Genomic DNA, 27,016 nt, shown 5'->3' on the forward strand with positions numbered 1-27,016 from the left:
TCCACAAGTGATAAAAGGGCCAAGTTTGAAGACCCCTGAAGTAGAGGAATTGTCATTCAGGAACATCTGTAGGGCCAACATTTCTCCATACACATATAGAAATATTTTCCATACCAGATGCCTCTAATTTGGGAGACATAATTTAGGAATCATCACTGCAGAGGGTAAATTCCAGCTGAATTTGCTTGATATACTAGTGTAGTGTTTCCCCAATTTAGTGCTGCGTGTTAGTTGACCCAGATATTTGTGTATAGGCTTCAATAAATCATTTATGCTGCAACTTGTAGATGACCAGGGAGGGGTCAAACATGTCATAAGCCACGAGTCCCTGCGTGCCCACTAAGGATCTAAGTCCAGCCCACTTTGAACGCCTTTCTTATCTCCCACTCATTTCCCTTGACTGTTAGTTGGCCAGAATCTTGTAGAGAGCTTAAGCTTGCAATAAATCTTTATACGCATTTGAACTGCCTGAATCTCCTGATTTCCCATTGACATAACTCACAAGTCCTGATTTTTTGTGCTTGACATCTGAAGCCATAAACCAGGGGTCTTCAAACTTGGCCCTTTTATGACTTGTGGACTTCAACTCCCAGAATTCCTCAGCCAGGCACGCCGGCTGAGGAATTCTGGGAGTTGAAGTCCACAAGTCATAAAAGGGCCAAATGTGAAGACCCTGCCATAAACCAAGGAAATAATAACTTATAAGCCTATTTACTGGAGGAATTCAACTAAGCCAATATATATTTGGCCAGATTTTGGTTTAATATACTAGTATATTCAGATATGGGGGTTTATTAAATTGCAGTTAGGCAAACAATGGCTTAGCACCGTCAATCACAGTCTGTTATAATTGAAATAATATGTACTCATTAAATTCATAGCCATGTAATTGTAGGTGTAGACTTTGTAATTTCAGCATCTACGAATATCTGCTCTTTTTAGCCACCGTCCAATATAGTGTGTACATTTGTACAATGTACCGGCTTACTGAATTAATCCATTTTCAGGATTCACATGATAGCTTAAAGCAGTGTTTTTCAAACTTGGCAACTTTAAAATGTCAGGATTTCAACTGCTAGCGTGCTGGTTGCGATATTCTGAGAACTGAAGTTCACACATTTTGCCAAATCTACACAAAGGAAAGTCTACACAAAGTCGCCAAGTTTGAAAAAAAAAAAACACTGCCTTAAATCATATATTAACCTGATGGTCTGGATTCACGCCGTCCACCAAACGATAAGAAAATAACCAAATCATGCTAATTCAGTTTAGCATGTTGTACAAATACACCATCTGCAAGGCAGCCAGTTAAGGGTATTGTGAAAATACAGCTCGTTTCTACATCACAAATCAGAGTGCCTGAAGGAACCAATTAGGGTAGACAAGAGCACAAGATCCTTTTAAAGCCAATATTCCTATGCCAATAAGGGATCCCTTGAAACAAGTGCAACTCCCAGGACTTTCAAAGCAGGTTTGGGAAACCTCAAACTGGTTTTACTGACCAAATAAAAGGCTTTCAAAGATCTTAAACCAGTGCTTCTCAACCTTGACAACTTGAGGATGTGTGGACTTCGACTCCCAGAATTCCCCTGCCAGCCAGCCAGAATTCTGGGAGTTGAAGTCCACACATCCTCAAGTTGTCAAGATGGAGAAACAATTGTCCTCGAGATGTGCCTTGACAATAAGTTATTTCAAGAATGGAACCAGTTGGGCTTGCGTTTAGAAATGAAGGCCTCAATTCCTTCCTGTCCATCCTTCAGAGCCAGGTTCTCCACCATGACCTGTGAAGCTATCTGGTAGGCTGTGCCAATATCATGTTCCATCTGTTTGTAAAAAGTGGCCTTGCCCAGGGCTAACACGGCTCGGCTGCTCTGGCAGATCTTTTGGGCAACTCTCAAGGTCTCGCTTTCCAGCTGGTCCTCAGGGACCACTCGGCTGATGAGTCCATGGCGAAGGGCATCCTGAGCTGACATGGGCTCTCCGGTGAAGAGGATCTCTAGTGCCACCTGGAAGAAAAGATCTGAGCTGGAGACTTTGATGGTCATCATCTGACTCTCGTTTCAAGATTCTGATGCCCATCTGATGGGCAGTGTCATGCCTGAGCTGAAATCTGCTGAGGAAAATGAACTTGAACGGGACCATATGGAGGCTGAGGGAGAGGGGTCTGTGGCTTCAGAGGAATGTAGGGGAAGAGCTGGACGAGGCAGGCCAGGGCCCTTCAGGAGTGGGACAGGAAGAACGGGAGAGACAGAGTTCAGGCGATGAGCAAGGGCCACCCCAACTGATCCTAGAACACGGAGAGTGGAGAGAAGGAGGGAACAACGCAGACAGGCTCAACTACTTGGGAGGAGAGCGTCCCACCCCTCTCCACAAGGCACACCTGGAGACTGAGATTTAAGGAGACACTGTGGGGAGGGGCATTTGTCAGGAGCAAATGCTGATTCCTTGGAGTTTTGTGTGTGTTGTTGCTGATCTCTTATTCTGTGACTTCTGCTTGGAAACCTGGAAACTCGGAACTATTGGACTGACTGACCACGTTACTTGAATGTTTAAAGACCTCGGACTGTATTTCGGATTCTCTCTTTTGAAAACTGCTCAGGCAAGCTAGGGTTCAGTTTGTTTTCTTCCTTGTTATCTCTATGGCCTTGAGTACTTTCTTATGCTAATCAGACTGTATTTGAAGCTACTTTCAGCCAGAGTAGGCTGAAGGGGTGCGTGTGTTCTTATGTTAGAAGCTTGCTAGCAAACGTGGGAGCCTTTGGGGAAAATTTGGAGCAATAAAAGAACTGTTTGAATTGCCAGCTGACTACATTGCCTCTGTGCTGTGCCCTGGGTCATCACAGGAAGGTTCACGCCAGGAAACACCAGCAGACAAAACATTCTGCTTGAATTTGGGCATGCATTAAACTTGCAATAGTGGGAACCTCTTCTCCAGATATCTCTGTTTTCAGAAGAAGCGAGCTGGCCTGAATTGATAGGCCCTTTTCTTTTGATTTTGGAATTAGGTGTCTGATCTTGGATAATTTGTAATCAGATCTGATTAGAATCACTGGAGGCCCAAGTGGGAGGTTGAAAAACATCCTAGCAACCCTTTGTTTATCCTAGCCAGGGTTTAATTCATATCCCAAAGATGTTTTTACACAAGGCAACTGGACTTTCTTGTTTTTTCTTTGAAGACGTTTTGTTTCTCATCCAAGAAGCTTCTTCAACTCTGACTGGATGGGGGTGGGGATGGAAAGATTTATACTCCTTGCAGATAGCCGATCATCTGCATTCTTTTAGAGAGTCGTTGAGGCCACTTGGAGGTTTGTCTGTGTCTTCAGGGTCACCTGAGTAGTGCAAAAGTATGTGGAGCCTTTGTGGAATTGTTGTAGACTGGAGATAGATGGTGTCGTATCCCTCCCCCTCTGTTGAGAGAGGGATGTTCAATTTTGACATAGATGGCCTCTTTGACCCCTCTTCCAAACCAGCGGTCCTCTCTGTCCAAAATGTGGACTTTGCTGTCTTCGAAAAAGTAGCCTTTGTTTTTTAAATGCAGAAGGATTGCTGAATCTTGTCCTGATGGGTTTCTTTTCCTATGTTGTGTCATGTGTTTATGAAGTTGTTGTTTTGTTTCTCCAATGTACAGGTCTGCACAAGGCTCATTGCATTGTACTGCATATACCACATTGCTCAGTTTTGTGTCTGGGTGTTTTATTCTTCAGGTGGACAAGCTTCTGCCTTAATGTATTCTTGGGTTTGAAGTGTGGCTGTATGTTGTGTTGGGTTGTGTGTAGCTATATGCTCAATCAGAGCTGAAGAAGCTTCTTAGATGAGAAGCGAAACGTCTTCAAAGAAAGAATAAAGAAGTCCTGTAGCCTCGTGAAAAAGCATTTTTGGGATAACTATGAATTGGACGACTGAGAATCTCCATAGACAGATTTAAATCACAGTTATCTCCATGAATTAATCTGGAGTCTCAAAGAAGATTCTACCTCCCAGCATAGTTGACTATACAGGTAGTCCTCAACTTACGAACAAAATTGAACCCCAATTTTTTGTTGCTAGGCAAGAAAGTTAAGTGAGTTTTGCACCAGTTAATGACTTTTCATGCCAAAGTTGTGAATCACTGCAGTTGTTAAGCTTGTTGTTGTTGTTAGTCGCAAAGTCTTGTCCGACCCATCACGACCCCATGGACAATGTTCCTCCAGGCCTTCCTGTCCTCTACCATCTTCTGGAGTCCATTTAAGCTCACGCCTACTGCTTCAGTGACTCCATCCAGCCACCTCATTCTCTGTCGTCCCCTTCTTCTCTTGCCCTCCATCTTTCCCAGCATTAGGCTCTTCTCCAGTGAGTCCTTCCTTCTCATTAGGTGGCCAAAGTATTTGAGTTTCAACTTCAGGATCTGGCCTTCTAAAGAGCAGTCGGGGTTGATCTCCTCTAGGATTGACCGGTTTGAACGCCTTGCAGTCCAAGGGACTCGCAGGAGTCTTCTCCAGCATCATAGTTCAAAAGCCTCCATCCTTTGGCGCTCAGCCTTTCTTATGGTCCAACTTTCACAGCCATACATTGCAACTGGGAAAACCATGTTAAGCTAGTAATACGATTATTGAGTGAATCTAGCCTCTCCCTCTGATTTTGCTTGTGTCGCAAAAAGGGGAGCACATGACCCCAGGACACTGCAACCGTCATAAACAGGAGCCAGTTGCCCAGTGTCTGAATTTTGATCACATGACCAGGGGGGGGAGATCCTGCAACAGTATGAAAAATGGTCATAAGTCACTTTTTTCAGTTACCGTTGTAACTTTGAACGGTCACTAAATGAATGGTTGTTAAGTTGAGGACTACCTGTACAACTCTTCCAGGTTGGCCCCCAGATTTTAAAATTCCCTTTCTTACTTTACTAACATTTAGGTGAAAATGCAGATTTCAAGATTTCTGTTGCACCTGATCTCTCCTTTTGTTACTCTTTCGTTCTCTTGTTCTATTCCAGTGTTTCTCAACCTTGACAATTTTAAGGCATGTGGACTTCAACTCCCAGAATTCCACAGCCAGCAATGCTGGCTGTGGAATTCTGGGAGTTGAAGTCCACATGCCTTAGAATTGTCAAGGTTGAGAAACACTGTAAATTTATTCGATTCTTTAATGTATGTTTAATCAGAAGAACATTTCAGAGAGTGCTAAATATTCCCAATCATAATGCAAGGCTACTATTTGCTAATACAGGTAGCCCTCAACTTACAACCATTTGTTAAGTGACGGTTCAAAGTTATGACGGGACTGAAAAAAAGTGACTTATCACCATTTTTTATACTTATGACTGTTCCAGCATCCCCACGGTCACGTGATCAAAATTCGGAAGCTTGGCAATGGACTCATATTTATGACGGTCGCAGTGTCCCGGGCTCATGCGATTCCCTTTTGCGACCTTCTGACAAACAAAGTCAATGGGGAAGCCAGATTCACATAATAACCCTGTTACTTACTTAACAACTGCAGTGATTCATTTAACAACTGGGGCAAGGAAAGTCGTGGAGCAAAACTGACTTGCTCAGCAAAAAAAAATTTGGGTTCCGTTGTGGTTGTCAAGTCAGGGACTATCTGTGCAATGTCTTCACCCCCCTTTTCAAGTCAATTGTGGTGGCCACCCATGATCTTGTGGACATAAGTTCCACAGCTCAAATTTTGCCCCTGTGAAGCAGGGCTTGCTTTGTCCTTGCGGAAGTGTTTGACCCCCGTGTGACTCCAAAACGAAAAACGATGAAAGTGGGTGCAAAAGGGAAGGGCCACAAGGGACCATGGACCATAAGGTTTGGTAAGGTCTACCTTTTTAGGCAGGGATCTTCCAATGGCTACTGCTGGTGTTGAGCAGAAGAGACCCACGTTCACTCCAGGGGTGGCAAACCTGGACTTCTCGCTGGCCACGGCAATGTCACAGCTGGCCACCAGCTGGCAACCGGCGGCTGTGGCAAGGCCATTTACTTTGGCTATCACCGGCACAGGTAGCTTGGGAAGCAACGTCATGACCTGTGAGGAAGTGTTTTAAAAAGAAAGAAATCAAGAGGTGTCCCTTTTTAATGCGTGGAGATCAGAAGAAGTGATAGTTCCACTTTATACTGCATTAAGCAGATCACATCTGGAATACAGTGGTCCGGCTCTGGTCAACACACAAGTAAAGAACCCTGAAGAACTGGAAGGATTGTGGAGAAGAATGCAGAAGATGGTGAGGGCTTTAGATCACTGTCCCAAAGATGCTTTTTCCAGAGGCAACTGGACGTCCTTGAAGATGTTTCGCTTCTCTTATATAATAATAATAATAATAATAATAATAATAATAATAATAATAATAATACAACTGGAGCACCACTTGAACATCATTGGCATTGACAAATTCGCTATTAGTCAATTGCAAAAGGCGATCTTACTAGGAACTGCTTCCATCCTGCGACGATATCTGTAATACCATCAAACATCCACATCTGCCTATCCCAGGTCCTGGGTAAGGACTCGATAGGTAGACAAAATGTCAAATCCAGTCTAAATATCTGGCTGACTGGCCAATACATTAAAAAAATAGCTGGGAAAGCAGATAATAACAAGACCTGGCAATGGCTAAGAGCAGGAAAATTGAAGAAAGAGACCGAGGGACTAATTCTGGCTGCACAAGACCAAGCCTACACCGCTTAGAGAGTGCTTGCACTTAAAGCGGTATATAAGTCTCATAAATAAATAAATAAATAAATAAATAAGCCTTAAGGACAAACACATATAAAGTCAAAATTGAGAAGACAGCAACAGACAAGTGCCGCCTATGCAAAGAAGCTGAAGAAACAGTGGACCACTTGGTAAGCTGTTGCAAGAAGATTGCACAGACTGACTACAAGCAGCGGCATGACAAAGTAGCAACAATGGTGCATTGGAAGATCTGCAAAAAATATCATTTGCCTGTAAGCAAAACTGGTGGGATCATAAAATAGAGAAAGTCATAGAAAATGATAAAATTAAACTGCTCTGGGACTTCAGAATTCAACAGACAAGCACCTGCAACATAACACCCCAGACTTAACAATTGTCGATAAGAAAGGCAAAAAAGTCTGGATAGTGGACGTGGCAGTGCCTGGAGACAGCAGAATAGACGAGAAAGAACTGGAGAAGATAACAAAATACAAAGACCTACAAATAGAAATAGAAAGACTGTGGCAAAAGCAAGCAAGGGTAGTACCAATAGTCATAGGCTCCTTGGGTGCCATCCCAAAACAACTGGAGCACCACTTGAACACCATTGGCATTGACAAATTCGCTATTAGTCAATTGCAAAAGGCGGCCTTACTAGGAACTGCTTCCATCCTGCGACGATATCTGTAATACCATCAAACATCCACATCTGCCTATCCCAGGTCCTGGGTAAGGACTCGATAGGTAGACAAAATGCCAAATCCAGTCTGAACATCTGGCTGACTGTGCGATGATCCATAATAATAATAATAATAATAATAATAATAATAATAATAATAATAATAATAATAATAAAGTTGGAAGGGACCTTGGAGGTCATCGAGTCCAACCCCCTGCTCAGGCAGGAAACCCTTTACCATTTTGGACAAATGGCTATCCAGTCTCTTCTTAAAAACTTCCAGTCTTGGAGCATTCATCGCTTCTGGAGGCAGGTTGTTCCACTGGTTAATTGTTCTAACTGTCAGGAAGTTTCTCCTTAGTTCTAGGTTGCTTCATTCCTTGATCAGTTTCCATCCGTTGCGTCTTGTCCTGCCTTCAGGTGCTTTGGAGAATATCTTGACTCCCTCTTCTTTGGGGCAGCCCCTGAGAGATTGGAAGACTGCTCTCATGTCCCCCCTTGTCCTTCTCTTCCTTAAACTAGACATACCCAATTCCAGCAACTGTTCCTCATATGTTTTAGCCTCCAGTCCCCTAATCATCTTTATTGCTCTTCTCTGTACTCTTTCTGGAGTCTCAACATTTTTTTTTTTTATATTGTGGTGACCAAAACTGGATGCAGCATTCCAAGTGTGGCCTTACCAAGGCATTTTAAAGTGCTACTAATACTTCACATGATCTTGATTCTATCCCTCTCCTTAATGCATCTCATCCAAGAAGATTCTTCAGCTCTGGTGGGGAATGGAAAGATTTATATTCCTTGTAGACAGCTGGTCATTTGTCTTCCTTCAGCGAGTCTTTGAGGCCACTTGGAGGTTTATCTGTGTCTTCAGAGTCACCTGAGTGGTGCAAATGTGTGGGGAGCCTTCTTGGCTGTAGGATGTTTTCTGCCCTGCATCCCTTCACTGTTATTCCATTCCCCACCATCATGTCAGAACTGAAGAAGCTTCTGGGATGAGAAGTGAAACATCTTCAAAGAAAAACAAGAAAGTCCAGTTGCTTCTGGAAAAAGCACCTTTGGGACAACCATGACCTGGAGGACCGAGAACCTCCACAGACATTTAGCCTTATACCACTCTCAACCTTGGCTACCTGAAGATGCGTGGACTTCAATTACCAGAATTCTGAGTGGCCCAGGTTGACAAACACTAGCTTAGGCACTAAATCCTGAAGAATGGAGAAGACTAAATGAAGACTGGGTAGCAATCTTCTGATGTTTGAAAGGGCTATCACAAGGAAACGAGCTTGGATTTATTCTCCGTATACCAGGGGTAGGCAACCCAAAACACTCAAAGAGCCACTTGGTCCCATTTCTCACCTAAAACAAAATACTGGGAGCCGCAAAACCCTTTTGATATCTAAAATGAAGATAACACTGCATGTATTCTCTTCTCTTCTCTCTCTCTCTCTCTCTCTCTCTCTCTCTCTCTCTCTCTTTCCCCCACTCTCTCTGATCTTCTGCTCACCTGGCAAGCTGGCTTCAAGCTGTTCTCCAACAAGCTCAGGGGTAGGGAACCTCGGCTCTTTTATGACTCATGGACTTCAACTCCCAGAATTCCTGAGTCAGCATAGCTAGCTAGCTCTCTCCTGCCCTTCCTGCTTCCTGCAGAGATGCAGCAAAGGGAGGAGTTCCACCCAATAAGCTTTTCAGCTTGTCGGAATCCACTCTTTTACACACACACACACACAAACACAAACACACAGAGAGACAGAGATAGAGAGGGACAGAGAGAGAAGCAGGGAAGTGCAAGTGCCTCTCTCTATCTCTGTCTCTCTCTGCCAATGGCAGAGGAGGCTGGGAGCCATGGGGGAAGGCTCAAAGAGCCGCATGCGGCTCCGGAGCCGCAGGTTGCCGACCTGTGCCGTATACCATCTTGTGCTAATCATAGGACAACAACCACTTGGTGGGGATCCAAAGTCAAAATTTGAAGGAACGTCCTGAACAGGAGAGCTATGAAGCCATGGAGCAGCTTGTGAGGGTCCATCACTGGAGATCTTCAAGCAAAAGCTCTTTATGTGGGCCGCTATCAGAATTCCAGGGTTGGATTAGATGACCTCCAAGGTTCCTTCCACCTTTACAAGTGCTTGAATATAAAATCCAAAGAGTCTAAATGACCTATTTCCAATTTCCAGACATCCACCTGTATGACGCAACTTCTTAAGATACATGAAATCACTCGGTGCTCAGTTGATTTAAGAAGAAATGCTCCTATTAAAAGTTATTTATAGCGACAGCATTTCTTTCTGGGGCACCGCAGTGACTTTATGAATTTCCCCTGCAAAATCCCGGAGAGGAAAAAAAAACACAATCTATTATTCTCTTTCAATTCTGAACCATCGTACATCCCAGGTGACTGTCTGAAGCAAAATATTTCATTTGATTTATTTAGGTTTCTTCTTATTCCAGGCTGGAATTAAAACATTGGGCCTCTGACACTGGAGATGTTAGTAATTCAACAATGGAGGAATGGACAGATTTGGCTGTTTTTTTATGCTGTCAGTATTTAGAACAATATTACTTCTTGTGTAAAAAAATATGTTCAAGGGTCATGCTCTTGCATTTTGAGTGATAATTTAAATCAGGGATCTCCAAACCTGGGGTTGCGGACCTCAAATTGAAGTCCACAAATCTTTAAAAGTTACCAGATTTGGAGACCCTCCCCCAATTTAAAGTAACATTTTGGCACACAATGACAGAGAGAGAAGTCAGCCAACTGTAAAGAGAGAGAAAATTTTTCACAGGGTTGATCCAAGTCAATGTGGAATTGTGGAAACTCACCTCTGAACAGGTTTTGAAGATGTCCATATGCTGCTTTGTGTCTTCCTTCCCGGTCAACTCCTTCAAGTCATGTCCAGAGGAGAAAACAGGGCCTTCGGCTTCAGAGAAGTTTAGAAAAAGAAGGAAATATTTGCACAGGATAGCACTATGATCTAGTTCACACAACACACTGAACTAAGGCATGCTTAACCGTGTTCTATAGAAAAACAACACCAGTGCTGAGTTCACGTGACAGGTTGAATCTGAGCTGTCTGAGCTTTGTGGCTTCCTTGCAGACGTTTCATTACCAAACTAGGTAGCATCATCAGGACCACAAGAGAGTGAGGTTTCCTCTTGTTTTTTATATACTAGTGGTTTGCCCTGTCAATGTTAGTGGGTGTGTTCCTGGTAGTCCTTTGATTAGGCTGTTTAATGTTAGCTTGTTTGTCTCTGTTGGGAGTCCCTTGATTGGGGTATTGTTTACGTCTTAATTTCGTGTTAATGTTGGCATTAGTCTCTGCTCATGTGGGTGTTGATTGTTGGTGAGGAGGTGTTTTGGTCTCTGTGTTTCCTTTGGGGCTTTTTGATTGTGGTTATAGATGTTGTTTATCTCTATGTGCCTGTTGATGGCCGATTAATGGTTGGATTTTTGCTAATACACAAACCCAAACAAAACCGTATTATGGCTTAAGAGTGCTGTATGAACCCTGATTTTGAATGGCTGAATTCAACAAATAAAGGGGCTGCCCCAAAGAAGAGGGAGTCAAGCTATTTTCCAAAGCGCCTGAAGGCAGGACAAGAAAATTAATCAAGGAGAGAAGCAACCTAGAACTAAGGAGAAACTTCCTGACAGTTAGAACAACTAATCAGTGGAACAGCCTGCCTCCAGAAGTGGTGAATGCTCCAACACTGGAAGTTTTTAAGAAGAGATTGGACAGCCATTTGTCCGAAATGGTATAGGGTTTCCTGCCTGAGCAGGGGGTTGGACTAGATGACCTCCAAGGTACCTTCCAACTTTACTACTATTATTATTAAAGCTATCTTTAGTACTTGGGAAAAGACAGGATAAAAAAGTTAACAATCAACAAAATGGTGGCACCTAGAAATAATGGAAGAGTCACAATTCAATAAAGCCTGGCAAGAAGTGAAGCCAGAAATAAAACTTCACAGAATCTGAACTTGCAAGAATCGTCATTTTTTGTACAAACAAGATCCCTTCCAACTTTACTATTATTATTATTATTATTAAGGCTTGGTGAGGACTCACACCCATGAAATAACAGACTGCTGGACTAGTTTGGCTCAGGGTTATCCAGCAAGATATTGCTTACGTTGTTATAACTGCCAAGGGTAATAACAGTTAGTTCTCAACCTATGATCACAGCTGTGTCCAAAATTTGTTGAAACGTTTGTTAAGTGAGTTTTGTCCCATTTTATGACCATTCTTGCCACAGTTAAGAGAATCACTGCAGTTGTTAAAGTAGTAACATGGTTGTTAAGTGAATCTGTCTTTCTGACTTTGCTTGTCAGAAGGCCGCAAAAGAGGATCACATGACCCCGGGACACTGCGACCGTCATTAATATGAGTCAGTTGCCAAGCGTCTGAATTTTGATCCCATGGCCATGGAGATGCCGCAAAGGTCGTAAGTGTGAAAAACGGTCATATGTCACTTTTTTCATTGCCACGGTAACTAAAAACCACGTGAATTTAAGAAAGGAGATTGCAGACACTGAGTCTCACAGATCCCATTTCAGACCAATGATAGTTAGACTCAAATGATTTAGGACTCTGCCAAATGCTCTCTTCATTCATTCACTGAGAAGGAGGTTGGACTAGAAGACTCCAAGGTCCCTTCCAACTTTGTTATTCTATTCTATTCTATTCTATTCTATTCTATTCTATTCTATTCTATTCTATTCTATTCTATTTATTTCATTCCATTCCATTCCATTCTATTTCGTCTTCTATTCTATTCTATTTCTATTCTATTTATTCTATATTCTATTTATTCCATTCCATTCCATTCCATTCTATTCCGTATTCTATTCTATTCTATTCTATTCTATTCTATTCTATTCTATTCTATTCTATTCTATTCTATTCCATTCCATATTCTATTCTATTCTATTCTATTCTATATTTCCATTCCTTATTTTCTATTCTATTCTATTCTATTCTATTCTATTCTATTTTATTCTATATTCTATTCTATTTATTCCATTCCATTCCATTCCATTCTATTTCGTTTTCTATTCTATTCTATTTATTCTATATTCTATTTATTCCATTCCATTCCATTCTATTCCATTCTATTCCGTATTCTATTCTATTCCATTCCATTCTATTCCGTATTCTATTCCATTCCATTCCATTCCATTCCATTCCATTCTACTCCATTCCATTCCATTCCATTCTACTCTACTCATTATATTCTACTCTACTTCATTCCACTCCTTTTTCGAATATGGATGAAAAACATACCTGAAATGATAATGACGCGCAGATCCGTGCTGTCAATATTGTGCAAAATATCCTGACGGAGGGACTTCAGCATGGAGAGGGAAAGCACATTTCTTTTGCCAGGATTGCTCAGAACGATGTTCCTGTAAAGAAAAATTAATGTTTATAAGATGTCACGGAAAGCAGCTTAGTAGGAACGAGAATCCCTACAACAGGGGAGAGAAGGTTTTTTTTTTTCAATTTGAGGGCTGCTTCCCAAAGTGACTGTGGCTGGACCCCCAAATCAGTCTTTTGGAGGTGGGAGGTCTTTGCGGTATGAAATGGGTGGTTCTACGCAATGAAAAAATTAATTTCCTAAGATTATATAACACGGTTATTAAAAAAAAGTATGTTTTCCGCACAGGTTCTTAGGCTTGGTTACGATCCTATTGCGGTTGGACATGCAATTCAAAAGTTGCATCCTTAACTCATATCGTTTTTCCTATTATTTTTGTAAGGTGACGATAATAAGATGATTTTGGATCAATCGTGAACATCTGTTAAGGATGGATGGGTTCTTCTTGGCAACATCTGATAGTTGGAATCTGTCAAGGTAACAAAAATAGTGGCTGGTTTGAGCATGAGGATTAACCCAAAGGATGGCTGGCTCAGGAATTCTGGGAGTTGAAGTCCACGAGTCATAAAGAGCCAAGGTTGCCTTCCCCTGGCCTAGGTTCTCCTGCCCGAGCAGGGGGCTGGACTAGAAGACCTCCAAGGTCCCTTCCAGTTCTATTCTATTCTATTCTGTTCTATTCTATTCTATTCTATTCTATTCTATTCTATTCTATTCTATTCTATTCTATTCTATTTTTTTAAAGAAAATTTTATTGATTTTCTAATTTTACATTTAAATATTTAAAAAGCAACATGGCGGCTGAGTTAATCGATAATTCAATAACATACAAGTATTGTTAGTACAAGTCTACTACATTAAATATTTCCTCTCTTTTCCCCTTAGTATTTACTGTCTCATATTTAAACTAACACAATTTTTATTATATCGATTAAATAAAAATAACTTCCTTACATTTATCAATCATTTTTAGTGTATACATATCCCAGTTATTTTAACATTCAATCTTTATAGACAATCAATGTCCTAATTAGTTTTTACCAATTTTTAGTTTCCCATTAATATTCTCTTCTATCTTTCTTCTCTTCTGTGTGTGTTTATTGAGAAGAAAGTTAATTTAAAAAATGGCCAGAAATGCACCAGAAGCCTCAAAGCCATGTTTAATCATGCCAAGGAGAGAATTGGCCGTGAAGATTTCTGTTGCGGGGCAATGCCCACAACTAGGCAGTAGCGGAGATGTGGTGGAGTAGTAGTGGGGGCGGTACATCACCGGTGGATGAGGGCCCGTGGTGGGACAGCTGGGCTAGAAAAACCGGGGTGAAAGGAGCAGGATCAGGGAACCACAATGAATTGTCCCATTCCATACAGGACCTACATGGCAGCCTATCACAGGATCCAGCGGGCTCACAACAATTCATAAAACGCATTTAAAGACATATCCAGGAATTAGAACAGGGGTCTTCAAACTTGGCCCTTTTATGACTTGCGGACTTCAACTCCCAGAATTCCTCACCCAGCGTGCCTGGCTGAGGAATTCTGGGAGTTGAAGTCCGTAAGTCATAAAAGAGCCACCTTTAAAGACCCCCGAATTAGACCAAACATCCTCCCAGCCTTAACATTGCCTGGTTTTATGAATGATGATGTAACCATTTGCAGGTTGTCACCTGTTGGTTCCTTGATTGAATAACTGATAATTGCTCTTGTGTTTGGAGTTCACTGATTCGGATCCAATATAATTTGCAAGCTGAGAAGATTTTTTTTTTCTGAAGATGCCGCCTAGAGCAGTGTTTCCCAAACTTGGCAATTTTAAGGCATGAGGACTTCAACTCCCAGAATTCCACAGCCAGCAACGCTGGCTGTGGAATTCTGGGAGTTGAAGTCCACATGCCTTAAAATTGTCAAGTTTGGGAAACACTGGCCTAGAGATTGATTTGGCCCCAAACCAATTAATACATGGTTTGCAAAGGGGATTTTCTGATTTTTGAGGTAATTTCCAAAGAGAGCTTCCCAGATAATAAACTCAGGCAAAAATTGGGCTCACTTCTGAATCACTTTTTTCAAAAGTTTTCTCCACGCTAAATTTAATCCACTATTAATTCATGCCCTTTTCTGCTCCCTTCCCTGGCCCAGTTCAGTTCACTCCCTTATTCAGAAACTGATCATTATCTTAACAGTTCCAAAAAAGAGCTTCCTTGTGCATGCACTACTATTAATTATTAATTAACTGTGCTGGGGGGGGCTTTTTTTGAAAAAAACCTTGTTGCTAAATTTGCAATTGGTAAACTTGACTTTATGAGAAGAACAGGGGGTGTTTTAGGACGTTATGTGATTCCATTCCAAATATTTAGTTAATGGTTTGATAGCTGGTATTGATTCAGGTGCTGTAAAAACATAATTCAGTACAGGTAGTCCTTGACTTATTATGACCATCCATTTAGAAATAAACTTTAGGACTATTCAAAGTTACAAGTGCTGAAAAAAAAATGACTTATGACCAGTCCTCGCACTTACGACATCCTTATGGTTCAATGATCAAAACTGGGGCATTTGATAACTGGCATGTATTTATGACAGTTGCAGCGTGCTGGGGTCATGTGATCACCAATTGTGACTTTCCCAGCCAAGTCAATGGGGGAAATCTGGATTCACTTAACAACTGTGAAATTCACTTAATGACCACAGTTGTTTGCTTAAAGAACATGGCATAAAAAGTTGTAACATCGGGTGCAAATCACTTAACCACAGAAATTCCAGTCCCAATTCCTCAGTCGAGGAGTACCCATAACTGGGTTATGGAGGTTGTACAAAATGCATTTTATTAGCGTGTATTTTGTGGGCTGTCACCTGAACTCTACTTGGATCAGCCAGGGGTGAACTTGCACACTGTTGTAGTTTACTACATGGTGTAAACCCGGCCTTTATAGCATGTGAAAAGAGGCACTGATTTAAACGGGGGGGGGGGGGAGCAACTCTGACAACTTTACAACCTATGGACTTCAACTCCCAGAAGTCCATGCTGGCTCTGGAGTTCCGGAAGCTGAAGTCCACAGGTCATAAAGTTGCCATAGTTGCCTACTCCTGGTTTATGAGTGGTTGTCAGGTGGTGCGTGTGTGCTTCTGGTCCTGCCTTAGGTATGAAACCATGAGGGGGGGCTTTCTGTCAGGGGCTGTCTGTCAGTCGTTACCTCAGCCCAATCCATTTCACAGGGTCGTTGTGTGGTAATAAGAGAAAACATTATATCTACACCACCTTGAGTTGTACAAAAAAACCCAAATGATATCATTGTAATTACTCTTTCACATCTAGCTGTGGGCATTTGCCCCTTGCGAGAACCAAGTCAATTACCAGCATATTCCAGAATTATGCAAACACATCTGTTTCATTTGCAAATGGCATGTCAAGCACTCTCCAGATTCTGGGTTGCACCCAGTTGCAGGAGAGCATCTGACCCAGGAAGGCAACCTTATCATTAAGGCAGGGGTCTTCAAACTTGGCCACTTGAAGACTTGTGGACTTCAACTCCCAGAATTCCTCAGCCAGCCAGCCAGGTAGGCTGGCTGGCTGAGGAATTCTGGGAGTTGAAGTCCACAAGTCTTTAAGTGGCCAAGTTTGAAGACCCCTGCATTAAGGCAAGGACGGCATTGCAACCCGTTCTCTTTAAATAACTATTTTTCCCAGGCTGGCTGAGGAATTCTGGGAGTTGAAGTCCGCCCTCCCAAAGTTGCGAACTTTGGAAAAACACGGCTCTAAAACTTTTAGGATTAGAACTAGAATTCTTTCTTGGCCAAGTGTGCTTGGTCACACAAGGCATTTGTCTCCGGTGCCTTAAGCCCTCAGTGTGCACACAAGCCACGAGTGATAAATCATGATTTATAATCCTAAAACGCATTCCTTCTGAGGGAAGTGGAGAAAAAGCCCAGATCCCTTCTGTATCCCAGACAGATGCTCCACTCTGGTGCCCCGCAAGGGCAGCAGCAGTGCAGCACAGCCAAACATCCTGACTTAGAACGGGGCAGTTGGTGCCCGAGTTAGCGCTGTCACGCATCTGCAGATTCACACGTCTCCTCCCGCTTCACCCCCTCCCCCCCCAGCACCAGACATTCGCAGGTACTGGAGAACTACAACTCCTAGTAGTAGTACCCCAAAGGAGGGGTACCCCCCCCCAAACCTAAGCCAAGGGGGCTGCAGGGAGAAGGGGCAGCCCTGCCCACCCAGCCCGGAATCTCCCGGGCTTTGCATTCTCTGCCCAACCTGATGCCTTCGCTCTGCCACACGCGGGTGAGCTTCCCTTGCTGCTGCTCCTCCTGCTGGCGCGGCCCATCGGGCGTTGAGGCTGCGGAGCTGCCGGTCGAAGCAGTCCGGAAGCCCGGGACGAACCGCGCCAGCTTCGCCCTGCAAAGCCCTCCGCGGGCGGCTGCAGCGGCCATCGCTCGTTGCAGCGGCGCAGAGCGGAGCGGCTCAAGGGAGACCCCTGCCGGGCAGATGCGGAACGGCGGCTGGAAAAAGAGCCGCGCTGCTTCCGGGTTTCGCACAAACGTGGGAAAGCTCGCCCGGGGTTTGCTGGTTCCTAGGTTATCCCGTGGTGTATTGCCGCGGGAAATGTGCCTTGGTAGCTGTGGTTTCAAGCGAGCCTGTGTTGAAGAACCAAGCCCGATCAGGCAGGGCGGCGGCTCGGATCGTGTGAGCCCAGTCGGAGATGCGTGCTTCTGAGTCTACTTGCACGCGTGGAAGAATGAACCGCGCATAAGGTTGGATTCCCAGGACACGCCAGATATAGAGCAAGAATGCATTTAAAAAGCCACCTTTATTATTATAAATGGCTTAATAACTTATAAATTACTATAAATGACACACACATCCAGACACACACACACACACACACACACACACACACAGAAAATATTCCTCCTATTTTCCCTTCCACAACAACCTTGTGAGGTGGCTTGGGTTGAGAAACGGACTGGCCCAAGGTTACTCAGCTGGCTTTCATGGCTAAGGCGGAACTAGAACTCACAGTCTCCTGGTTTCCAGCCTGGTGCCTTAACTATCAAACCAAATTGTACTCGTATAAGTTTACTAAGTCTATCAAGATATCAAGTTCAGATGAATTCAAATGAAAATGGGGAAAAGGGAAGAGAAAAAAGTGCAGGGTAAAGAGGGGAAAAAAACCCCATTGACTTAAAACCCTTTTTAGTGCAACAGAATAAGTCAATAACTTTGCAACCTCGGCTTTTTACTTTTACATAGTAAAATGTGCTAGCCATATTTCTATAACAACAAACTTATCAAAAAGTCAAAAGTTTCATTTTTTTCCCATCTCAAAATTCAGAAGTGATTTCCAAGTAGAAACAAAAGTTGGATGTGCTCTTTGATTAAGGTGGCCAATTTAGCCACCTCTGCTAGTTTTCATCAGTTTTTCCAGCCAATTATCCATTGTGGGAATCAAAGTATCTTTCCATTTTTGTACATAAAGCATCCTTGCTGCTGTGGACATATGTACCATATCAGCAAAGTCCCAATTTTTTTTTCAAGTTCTTTATCCACTAAGCCTAAAAGACTCTTTTTAGTTTTATATTCACTTTAAGAATCTTAAATATGAATCTTACTCCAGCATTTCTACCAAACTCATAGTTCAGTGATGGCGAATCTTTTAGAGACCAAATGCCCAAACTGCAACCCAAAACCCACTTAATGTATCGCCGGGTGCCGGATGGGTGTGGCAGACTGGGTAGGCGTGGCCACTGGATGGGTGTGGCTGCAGTAGTCATGGCAGATTGGGTGGGCATGGCCGGGTTGAGCGGGGCCACCTCGATGTTGCTTATGGGGAGGGACACCTGTGGGAGCAGGGCAGGGCAGGGTTGGGGGGGATCCATGGGGTCTCTGGCAGGTGGGATGGTGGGCTCCCCAATGGCAGCTCCAGGCTGGCTGGCCTTAGGCCAGTGATGGCAAACTTTTAGAGACCACGTGTGCTGGGGTGATGGCACGTGCTCACAGAGAGGGTTCCGCGTGCCGCCTCTGACACGCGTGCCATAGGTTCGCCACCACTGTCATAGTTGCTCTCTGAGGGCAGTGAGCGGCGCCCAAATCTGATGTATAAACATAAATGAATAAAATTTATTTTATTTATCGTTTTAATCAATAAATATTAAATCTGATATATAAAAATAAATGACTAAAATTCATTTTAATTGTTTTAATAAATAAATGTTATTTTATCATCCAGTGTTGCTTTGCATAGGGAGATGGACAGCATATGAATGTAATAAATAAACAATAGGTCAATCGTGGTTTGCCATCGCCTTCTTCTGGAATGCACTCTTAGCTTCCCAAGATAGAGTGCCAAAGGTTTTGGCCAAAGGTGTATTGTTTTCTTTCGGTTATACAGGTTCAGCTGCCGCTGACTCACCGATCCATAGAGGTCAGTGGAGTTTCTGTTTCTCTCCTATTTTTGCTCCGTGTTGTGTCCTAAGGCAGATGACCGCAGCAATTTCATGGCAATGGCAAACAGGTAAGACAATGGATTCAGTGGATTCCTTCCTTATTTGGGGGGGGGGGGGGAAACGGACCCCATTTCTACTCTTGAAAATGCTCTCCCCATTCTGGGGTCTCCTACTGGATCTGAGAGTTACTCATTATAAGTCCCTCCAAATCCAGCTGCTTTGAAACCTGTCATCCTATCATAGAGGGATAGAATCAAGATCACGTGAAGTGTTAATACCACTTTACAAGGCCTTGGTAAAGCCACACTTGGAATACTGCATCCAGTTTTGGTCACCGCGATGTAAAAAAGAGGTTGAGACTCTAGAAAGGGGGCAGAGAAGAGTAACAAAGATGATTAGGGGACTGGAGGCTAAAACATATAAGGAACGGCTGCTGGAATTGGGTATGTCTAGTTTAATGAAGAGAAGGACGAGGGGGAGACATGATAGCTGTGTTCCAATATCTCGGGCTGCCACAAAGAAGAGGGAGTCAAGCTATTCTCCAGAGCACCTGAAGGCAGGACAAGAAGCAATGGATGGAAACTAATCGAGAGAAGCAACCTAGAACTAAGGAGAAACCTCCTGACAGAACAATTAACCAGTGGAACAACCTGCCTCCAGAGCGGTGAATGCTCCAACACTGGAAGTCTTTAAGAAGAGATTGGACAGCTATTTGTCTGAAATGGTATAGCTTTCCTGCCTGAGCAGGGGATTGGACTAGATGACCTTCCAACTTTATTATTATTATCGTCAGAGCTTTGGTTTGCATTCACACATGCACCACCCTATCACTGGTAGAGTGGTTGGCTCTTTGCAGTGCCCCGTCTTCCAGATTGAAAATTGCAACAGTGATATAGGAGTGATGTAATAGCACAGTGATAGCAAACCTTTTAGAGACTCAGTGCCCAAACTGCAACCCAAAACCCACTTATGCATCGTCAGGTGCTGGGTGGGTGTGGCCCATTGGGTGGGCATGGTTGCGGTGGTAATGGCAGACTGGGTGGGACTAAAATGTTCAATCAATCAATTCCAACTTTGCAAGATCTTTTTTTTCCCGCGAGAAGTTGAAATTGATTGAACCTTTTTTTCTTTTGCACACGGTGGCGGAGGCCTAAAGCGAAAAGGTTTTATAAAACCCAGCTGAAGGCCTAGGACTGGGGCGACGGCGCGTGTGCCCACAGAGAGGGCTCTGAGTGCCGCCTCTGGCACCCGTGCCATAGGTTCACCACCACTGTAGTAGCAGCTTAGCAGGCCAAATTTGCCTTTCTCTGGGGCTGCACTATAGCCAAGCTCAGTGTGTTAATTGTTCTCTGGTGAGCTGGTGTTACTGTTGCCTTTTAATGCTGCAAGAAAATCTAAAAAATAAAATCTGGATTTATCTGCTTTATGTTTCTTGGTGGTTGGGCTAATAAGTCTGGGCAATCTTTTTCCCCATTTCTGCAATATTTCCCACTTTTTTTTTTCATTTGGGCCAGCCTTCCTGGGTTGCTGTAAGGCCAGAATTTGAAGAACTGACTGGATTCACAATTTATGTTAAGACTTTGTCCACGTCCAAAGTTGTTTTTTCCTTTCTGTTCCCACTGGTGGTTGAATGTATCATGCAACATCAGAAATACTGGGTTAAATAAGCAGATTGTGATTATATTAAGCCAGTGTTTCTCAACCTTGACAATTTTAAGGCATGTGGACTTCAACTCCCAGAATTCCACAGCCAGCAATGCTGCCTGTGGAATTCTGGGAGTTGAAGTCCACATGCCTTAAAATTATCAAGGTTGAGAAACACTGTATTAAGGTTGCTCAAGGCTTTCACACCTCTAAGTTTCCCCAAAATACATTTCAGGCAAGGTGTCAAAATGAAAGGAAACCCCAGAATCACTTATCTCCCTGTTTGCTTTTTCAGTGACTGTGTAGGGTTGTTTTATTGTATATGCTTTATGCTCAAGTGCAGTGATAGGACTGATCCTTAAAGGGAGGCATTTGGTTTTCAAAAACGGCAACTTTAAGATGGGTGGACTTCAACTCCCAGATTTCCTCAGCCATTAGGGCAAGCTAGGGAATTCTGGGAAATGGAGTCTATACCGAGCAATATCCTGCACTGTTCGCGCAAGAGGCGGGGCCTCTCCTCGCTTTTGACTGAAGATGGCAGAGCTGCTAAGAAAGCCGTATCGCGAAGTTGGAATTGGTTTGGCCACGCCGGCGCGCCGTAGCCTCCTTGGAATGCAAAATGGCGCCCTGCTTGGGAACGCCCTCGACGCTGCCAGGCGGCGGCGTGCGGCCAGGAGCCGAGGCTTTCCCTGGCCCGAGCCCGGCGGGCGGGGGAGCGTTGTCATGGCAGCGAGGAGTAGGTGTCACACCGGGCCACTTCCTGGTTGGAGGCCAAGGTCCTGGCCGCTGAGCTGGGAAAAGCACCGCGGGGCGGCGGTGGAGGCGGACGGAGGCGCGGGAAGGCGGTGAAGGCCGAGGCGGCGAGGTGAGGACAAGGGAGCTGAGGAAGCCCCCAGGAGACCTCCCCCCCGCGCCCGTTATGCTTTGGATCCGGCCAGCGTGGAGGGGGGCGGAGGTGGACCGCTCCATTCTTGGAAAAGAGGGGTGCGCGCGAGGGGCTGCTTCCTCACAGCGGCCGGGAGGCGTGGCCAGCCCAAGACGGCGCGGGCTTTTCCGGGCCGAGGGAGGGGAAAGCGACCCTTTATTCGGCCTTCCCTTCGAGGGAGGCGTGGAGCCGGGCTGAGGCTGCCCCTCTCGGGCCCCCCTCGTTTTGAGGAGGGGGAGGCGCCCCTGCCCTCCATTCACGGTGGGTTTGAGAGGGAGGGGGGACGGGCAGGGGGATCCCCTAAGGTGATCGGGGCGGGGAAGACAGGAGAGCCGTAGCAGCTTAGTGGGGAGGGCTGTGCCTGCCTCGCAGGGAGGGTTGGCTGGGTAGAAGGGGAGCAAATCGGCTTCTCTGGGGAGGGGGTCTGCAAGAATGTGGAGGAGGGGGAGTTAAGGGACTGCTGGGCTGAGGGCTTTCCTTCCCCATTTCTCCTGGGGAGAGAAAAGTCTTGAGGGGTCCATGGTGTGCTCTCTGAGCTTGGCTGTTTTCTTGCAGACGTTTCATGACCCAGTTAGGTAACATCATCAGGATTAGAAGGGAATGGAGTTTGTAGAGAGGAGGAGGAGAACTGTGGGATCCTTGGTTGTCTCTGAGCTTGACTGTTTTCTTGCAGACGTTTCATGACCCTGCTAGGTAACATCATCAGGATTAGAAGGGAATGGAGTTTGTAGAGAGGAGGAGGAGGAGGAGGAGGAGGAGGAGGAGAACTGGGGGATCCTTGGTTGTCTCTGAGCTTGACTGTTTTCTTGCAGACGTTTCATGACCCTGCTAGGTAACATCATCAGGACTAGTAAGGAGTGGATACAAACTGAGAGTAAGCCCCACTCCCTTCTAGCACGGATGATGTTACCTCGCTGGGTCATGAAACGTCTGCAAGGAAACTGCCAAGCACAGGGAGCACCAAGGAGCCCTCATGTCATCCCTGAGCTACAAATATTTTGCTTTATTGGGAGAAGACTCCCTGGCAAGGCGGAAGAACGGAAAAATGTCAAAGGTTGGGCAGGCAGGTGCCCCTTTGATGAATGGGCCGCCTCTGGGTTAACAGCAGGGCAGCGGAGGAAGAGGGGAGGGCAGGGCTGGTTGGGGGAATTCTGGGAGATGAAGTCCCCCCTCCATCTTAAAAGGCTCTGAGAAGGAAAAAAAGCTGTGCTTAACACCCTCTGGATACCCTTTCTGGTTTAGGAAGGGAGCTGTCCATTAGCTTGGGGGGGGGGGAGGCTCCTTTCCAACCCCCCCCCCTCGAAAAAAAAATCCTCAGCAGAATTTGAGACTTTAGCTCTGGAGGCTACTTGGTTTCGCTTAGAAAAGATGCTGATGGTTCATGTTTTTGTCCTTCCTTCCTGGATGGATTTATTCCCTTCTTTGGGAACTGGGATTCGGCTGCTGATTATGTTGCTGCCTCAGAAGGGCTGTTTGAGAGTAAGAAGCCACGAGTGCATCACAATTATCATTCCTTGAAGTTTGGGGTGGCTTAAAAAAAAAAAAATCTAGTCTTTCCAATGTCTGTTGCAGAGAAAGGTTTCTTTTAAATGAAGTGGAGGGGAATTGGAGTGTGTTGTGTTAAATTTATTGAAGAACTCTTTCAGCTCAGTTCTGTGTGCTTGAAAGATTTTGTAGGTTTTGCTCTGCAGCGTCATCTATATTTCCTAGAGAGAATAAGTTCCAGTAGGAAAGCTGGCTTTGAGTAACATGCATGGGGTTAGTAGTGTACATTCTTGTACCACTGAGCAACACAGATAGTCTTTGATTTATGACTTTGATTTATGGAATTGAGACTGCAATTAGGGTTATAAGTCATTGTAGTTGTAAATTGAGGTATCACATGGCTAGACTTCATTGTTTTGGCATTTTTTGCAGTGGCTATTAAGGAAACACTGGTCATTAAGTGTACACTGGTTGTTAAGCAAATTAATTTTATCCTGTGGGTTTTTTTTTGCCAGAAACTGATGTAAAACATTGAAAATTGTGGTCACACATTACCATGAGATGATGCGAAGGGTCGCAAAGGTGAGCCAGTTGCTAAATGCCCCAAATCCAATCCCATGACCATAAGAGTCATTGTGTGGCCACTGTAACTTAGAAATTGGATTGTAATTAGCTTTTGGAGCTTCTGTGGTAATTATGAACTATTGATAAATGACCGGTCATAAATTGAGGACTATCTGTAAAGATAAAGCATCCTTCCGGTTGAACTGGACCTTGTGAATTCATGAAAGACCATTTACCTTTTCTGTTCTGGCTTGTGGCCCTGGGATTGCCAGGTGTGTCACATCCAAAAACAACCTAATTTCAATCAATAGAGCTGGAAGGGACCTTGGAGGTCTTCTAGTCCAACTCCCTACTCAAGCAGGAGACCCTACACCATTTCAGACGTGACAGTCCAGTCTTTTAAAAACTTCCAGCGATGAAGCACCCACAACTTCTGAAGGCAATCCGTTCCACTGATTAATTGTCCTCACTGTTAGGAAGTTTCTGCTTAGTTCCAGGTTGCTTCTCTCCTTGATTAGTTTCCATCCCACTGCTTCTTGTCCTGCCTCCAGGCCTGCCTGTCCTAAGTCATAGAATATATAAGTATTAAAAGGGATGTTGGAGGTCATTTAATGAAGTGTTTTTCAACTTCATACTGGCTGGATGATCCTGGGAGTTGACATCCTGACATCTTAAAAGGTTGAACTGGTGTAAGCCCCTGTCAATTGCAGGTTTCCACTGCTATGTCTTTTTTAAAACTCAACCCTAAGATTAGTAGGAGCTGCCACCTGCTATTTGAATAGAAATTTTAGTAATTTAACTGCCAAGACCTGATGATCTTCATTTTTTTCTCTGAAGCTCATGACTTGGCAGCTAGGAGATGCAGTTTGACTCTTTGATATGTAAATACATTGAAACTGAATGGAGAGGAGGGAGTGTCTTTGGAAATTTTTGGTACCGACTTTCTAAGCATGCAAATCGTCTCCCAAGTTGGGGGGGGGGGTCCTCTTATACGCAGGAAAATATGGTACTTGAAACAAGTACTTGTAAGATATTTAGAAATGGCTATTGAATGGTAGCAAGTGTATTGTGATAGTTGTAACTTGAAATATTTGTTGCATTTGTTATAATGGAACTGGATCAGGATAGCTTTTCTGCACAGCTTTCTATGTTCTGTTCAGGTTTTTTTTTTTTTTTCCAGAAGACTGCTCTTTTTTTATTCAATTTTTAAGTTGCTTCAATCTTCCATGCATCTCTAGCTGATGTATAACTTTTTCAGCTAAGTAAAAAAAAAAAAGTTAAAATAAAAGCAAGCACTAGGACCCATTAGTGGAAGCCAAAATACGTGTTCTGTTCTACATTGGGAGACAGTGTTGTCAGGTGCTTTGATCATCTTTTTAAAACATTCTGGGTTGCCTTACGGCTTTTATGTTATGTTATTCTATCCACCTGTTTTGTTAGCTGCCCAGAGTTATTTTGGCAAGGTGGACAGCTGTGTGAATTCAATAAATAAAGCTTGAGTTAACAATGGAGAGCTATATTCTTGTAAGGGGAGGGAGGAAATATCAGAACCAAACAAATACAATGTCAAGGAACGCTCAGGATTAGTTATTTAAAGAAAATTTATATGGCCACCCAACTTACTCTCAGTGACTCCAGGCAGCTCGCAAACATAAAAGCCCAATGCAAGAACAATGAAAGCGCAATAATGCACAGGCCCCTTGGCAACAGCAATCACACGAGCTTAATGGGCTCAGTCACACTCTGCTGTCCCCGGGGCCCACGTTTTTAAGGCCTTGTGAAAAAGTATCAAAGCGGGGACCAATTTTATCTCCGTGGGGATGAAGTTCCACGTGATGCATTATATCATGTTCTGCGTGATGTATTGTGGCAGGAAGCCTGTTTTAAAGGCTTTCCTAAATGGCAACAGTGTTAAGCTTGATTTAAGAGTTGGGCGCAACTGCGCGTAGGCCTCTCTGTATATCTACACAGATGGGTAAGTGTAGTCTGCAGATGGTTGCAGTTGGGCTGAAGTTCACACCTCTCAAATCCCAGCTGCGTCTTGTGCAAAGGTTTGCATCCTGCGGACTGATTGTTTGATCCGACTTCCTGTCCTGTTTCATTTCATCCTGACAGTTAGAACAATTAACCAGTGGAACAACCTGCCTCCAGAAACGGTGAATGCTCCAACACTGGTAGTTTTTAAGAAGAGTCTGGACAGCCATTTGTCTGAAATGGTATAAGGTTTCCTGCCTGAGCAGGGGGTTGGACTAGATGACCTCCAAGGTCCCTTCCAACTTTATTGTTGTTGTTGTTCTACAAATGTTTGTTCTGGCTGGTGGAATGCCTCCTAGCCAGACCGAACATTTGCAGATGTGTGCAACAGCTAAGCAACCGTCTCTGGAAGACAGAAACACTGATGTTCAGTGATGAAGTCTATCCAGGCCTTTAGGAGATATGCAAATTTTGGAGGAGACATTATCTCACAGAGCATGTGTGACTGCAGAAAGGCCATATCTTGGGTTTAGCTCTTAATGGGACCCACATACATACCTGGAGAAAGGTGGTCCCACTGGTAAATCGGTTGACTTTGAAATTTGGACATAGGGTCTCATTTTATAGATCTAACTTTGGATAAGTCATAAACCCGCACGTTAAAAAAAAAGGCTGGCTGTAGTGAAAATTAGAATCTAAATTAGCACAGGTGTTTCAGAAAAAAAATGTATTGTCTGCAATATTCTTATGTGTTTGTCAGGAACAGTTTTCAAAGTGCAGAGAATGTATCCTTAGCTGTAGAATCTATTTATGGCCCTCTAATGGGCAGTGAACTATGCATAGGAGTAATCCTTATTTAGAAACGAAGGAGGGTTGTTTCCTAGAGATTTGCACTGTTAATGACAATGATTTAGTAAATCCAAGGTAGTATATATTTCTGAGAATAGTACTTAAATGGACAATGCCTGGGAATGTGTATGAAAAGCAGAGAAAATAGGATTTGAGGATTTACTTCAGGTTTTGTGAAAAGGAGTTGTGCATGATAGAGATTTCGTTTATTTTCTGATGGCTTCTACGCTGGTTATAAAATCCGGTACTTTTGGGCAAAAGCTGACTTGTTTTGCCCTCTTAATGTGTTGAGACGACATTTCCCAGAATTCCAGCCACTATGGCCGTTGGTAATGTAAGTGTGCTAGATCACAACTATCTTTATTTTATTTCCCAGGCTTATATGGCACTGATTATAATTGAAGCTAAGCTCCATTCACACCTAATCCAATA

The 27,016-nt window shown here is 43.8% G+C and overlaps 2 protein-coding genes across 5 annotated transcripts in view; one reads left to right on the plus strand and one right to left on the minus strand.

The window, feature by feature from the left end:
- Positions 1 to 741: 741 nt before the first annotated feature.
- Positions 742 to 17,170, minus strand: ECHDC3 (enoyl-CoA hydratase domain containing 3). Its single transcript, XM_039347396.1, has 5 exons — positions 16,955 to 17,170; positions 12,612 to 12,733; positions 10,151 to 10,248; positions 5,806 to 6,006; positions 742 to 2,006 (listed from the first exon to the last, which is right to left on the minus strand). Exons 1-5 carry the CDS (start codon positions 17,128 to 17,130, stop codon positions 1,692 to 1,694), a joined length of 912 nt encoding a protein of 303 aa, XP_039203330.1. The 5' UTR covers positions 17,131 to 17,170; the 3' UTR covers positions 742 to 1,691.
- A 77-nt stretch (positions 17,171 to 17,247) lies between these two features.
- USP6NL (USP6 N-terminal like) overlaps positions 17,248 to 27,016 on the plus strand; it is a 139,273-nt gene continuing 129,504 nt past the window's right edge. Inside the window, exons 1-2 of one of the 4 annotated variants that reach the window (XM_039347402.1) lie at positions 17,248 to 17,451; positions 19,089 to 19,211. The gene's annotated coding sequence lies outside the window, so the exon portion shown is untranslated. Of the gene's footprint in view, positions 17,452 to 19,088; positions 19,212 to 21,420; positions 21,653 to 21,820; positions 21,974 to 23,712; positions 23,780 to 27,016 lie in introns of those variants that run through there. The other 3 variants (XM_039347403.1, XM_039347399.1, XM_039347400.1) reach the window with 3 other exon arrangements.

Source organism: Crotalus tigris, unplaced genomic scaffold (genome assembly GCF_016545835.1).
Source record: "Crotalus tigris isolate CLP2741 ecotype Arizona unplaced genomic scaffold, ASM1654583v1 scf7180000018068.1947079, whole genome shotgun sequence".
Taxonomy (NCBI): domain Eukaryota; kingdom Metazoa; phylum Chordata; class Lepidosauria; order Squamata; family Viperidae; genus Crotalus; species Crotalus tigris.

Excerpts from the sequence above, each read along its gene's own strand:
- ECHDC3 (XM_039347396.1), bottom strand. The coding sequence starts at position 17,130 with ATGGCCGCTGCAGCCGCCCGCGGAGGGCTTTGCAGGGCGAAGCTGGCG. Across the intron at positions 10,249-12,611 it reads GCGCGTCATTATCATTTCAG|CCGAAGGCCCTGTTTTCTCC; the intron begins GTATGTTTTTCA and ends ACTTCTCTGAAG. Across the intron at positions 6,007-10,150 it reads TCTTCAAAACCTGTTCAGAG|GTCATGACGTTGCTTCCCAA; the intron begins GTGAGTTTCCAC and ends ACTTCCTCACAG.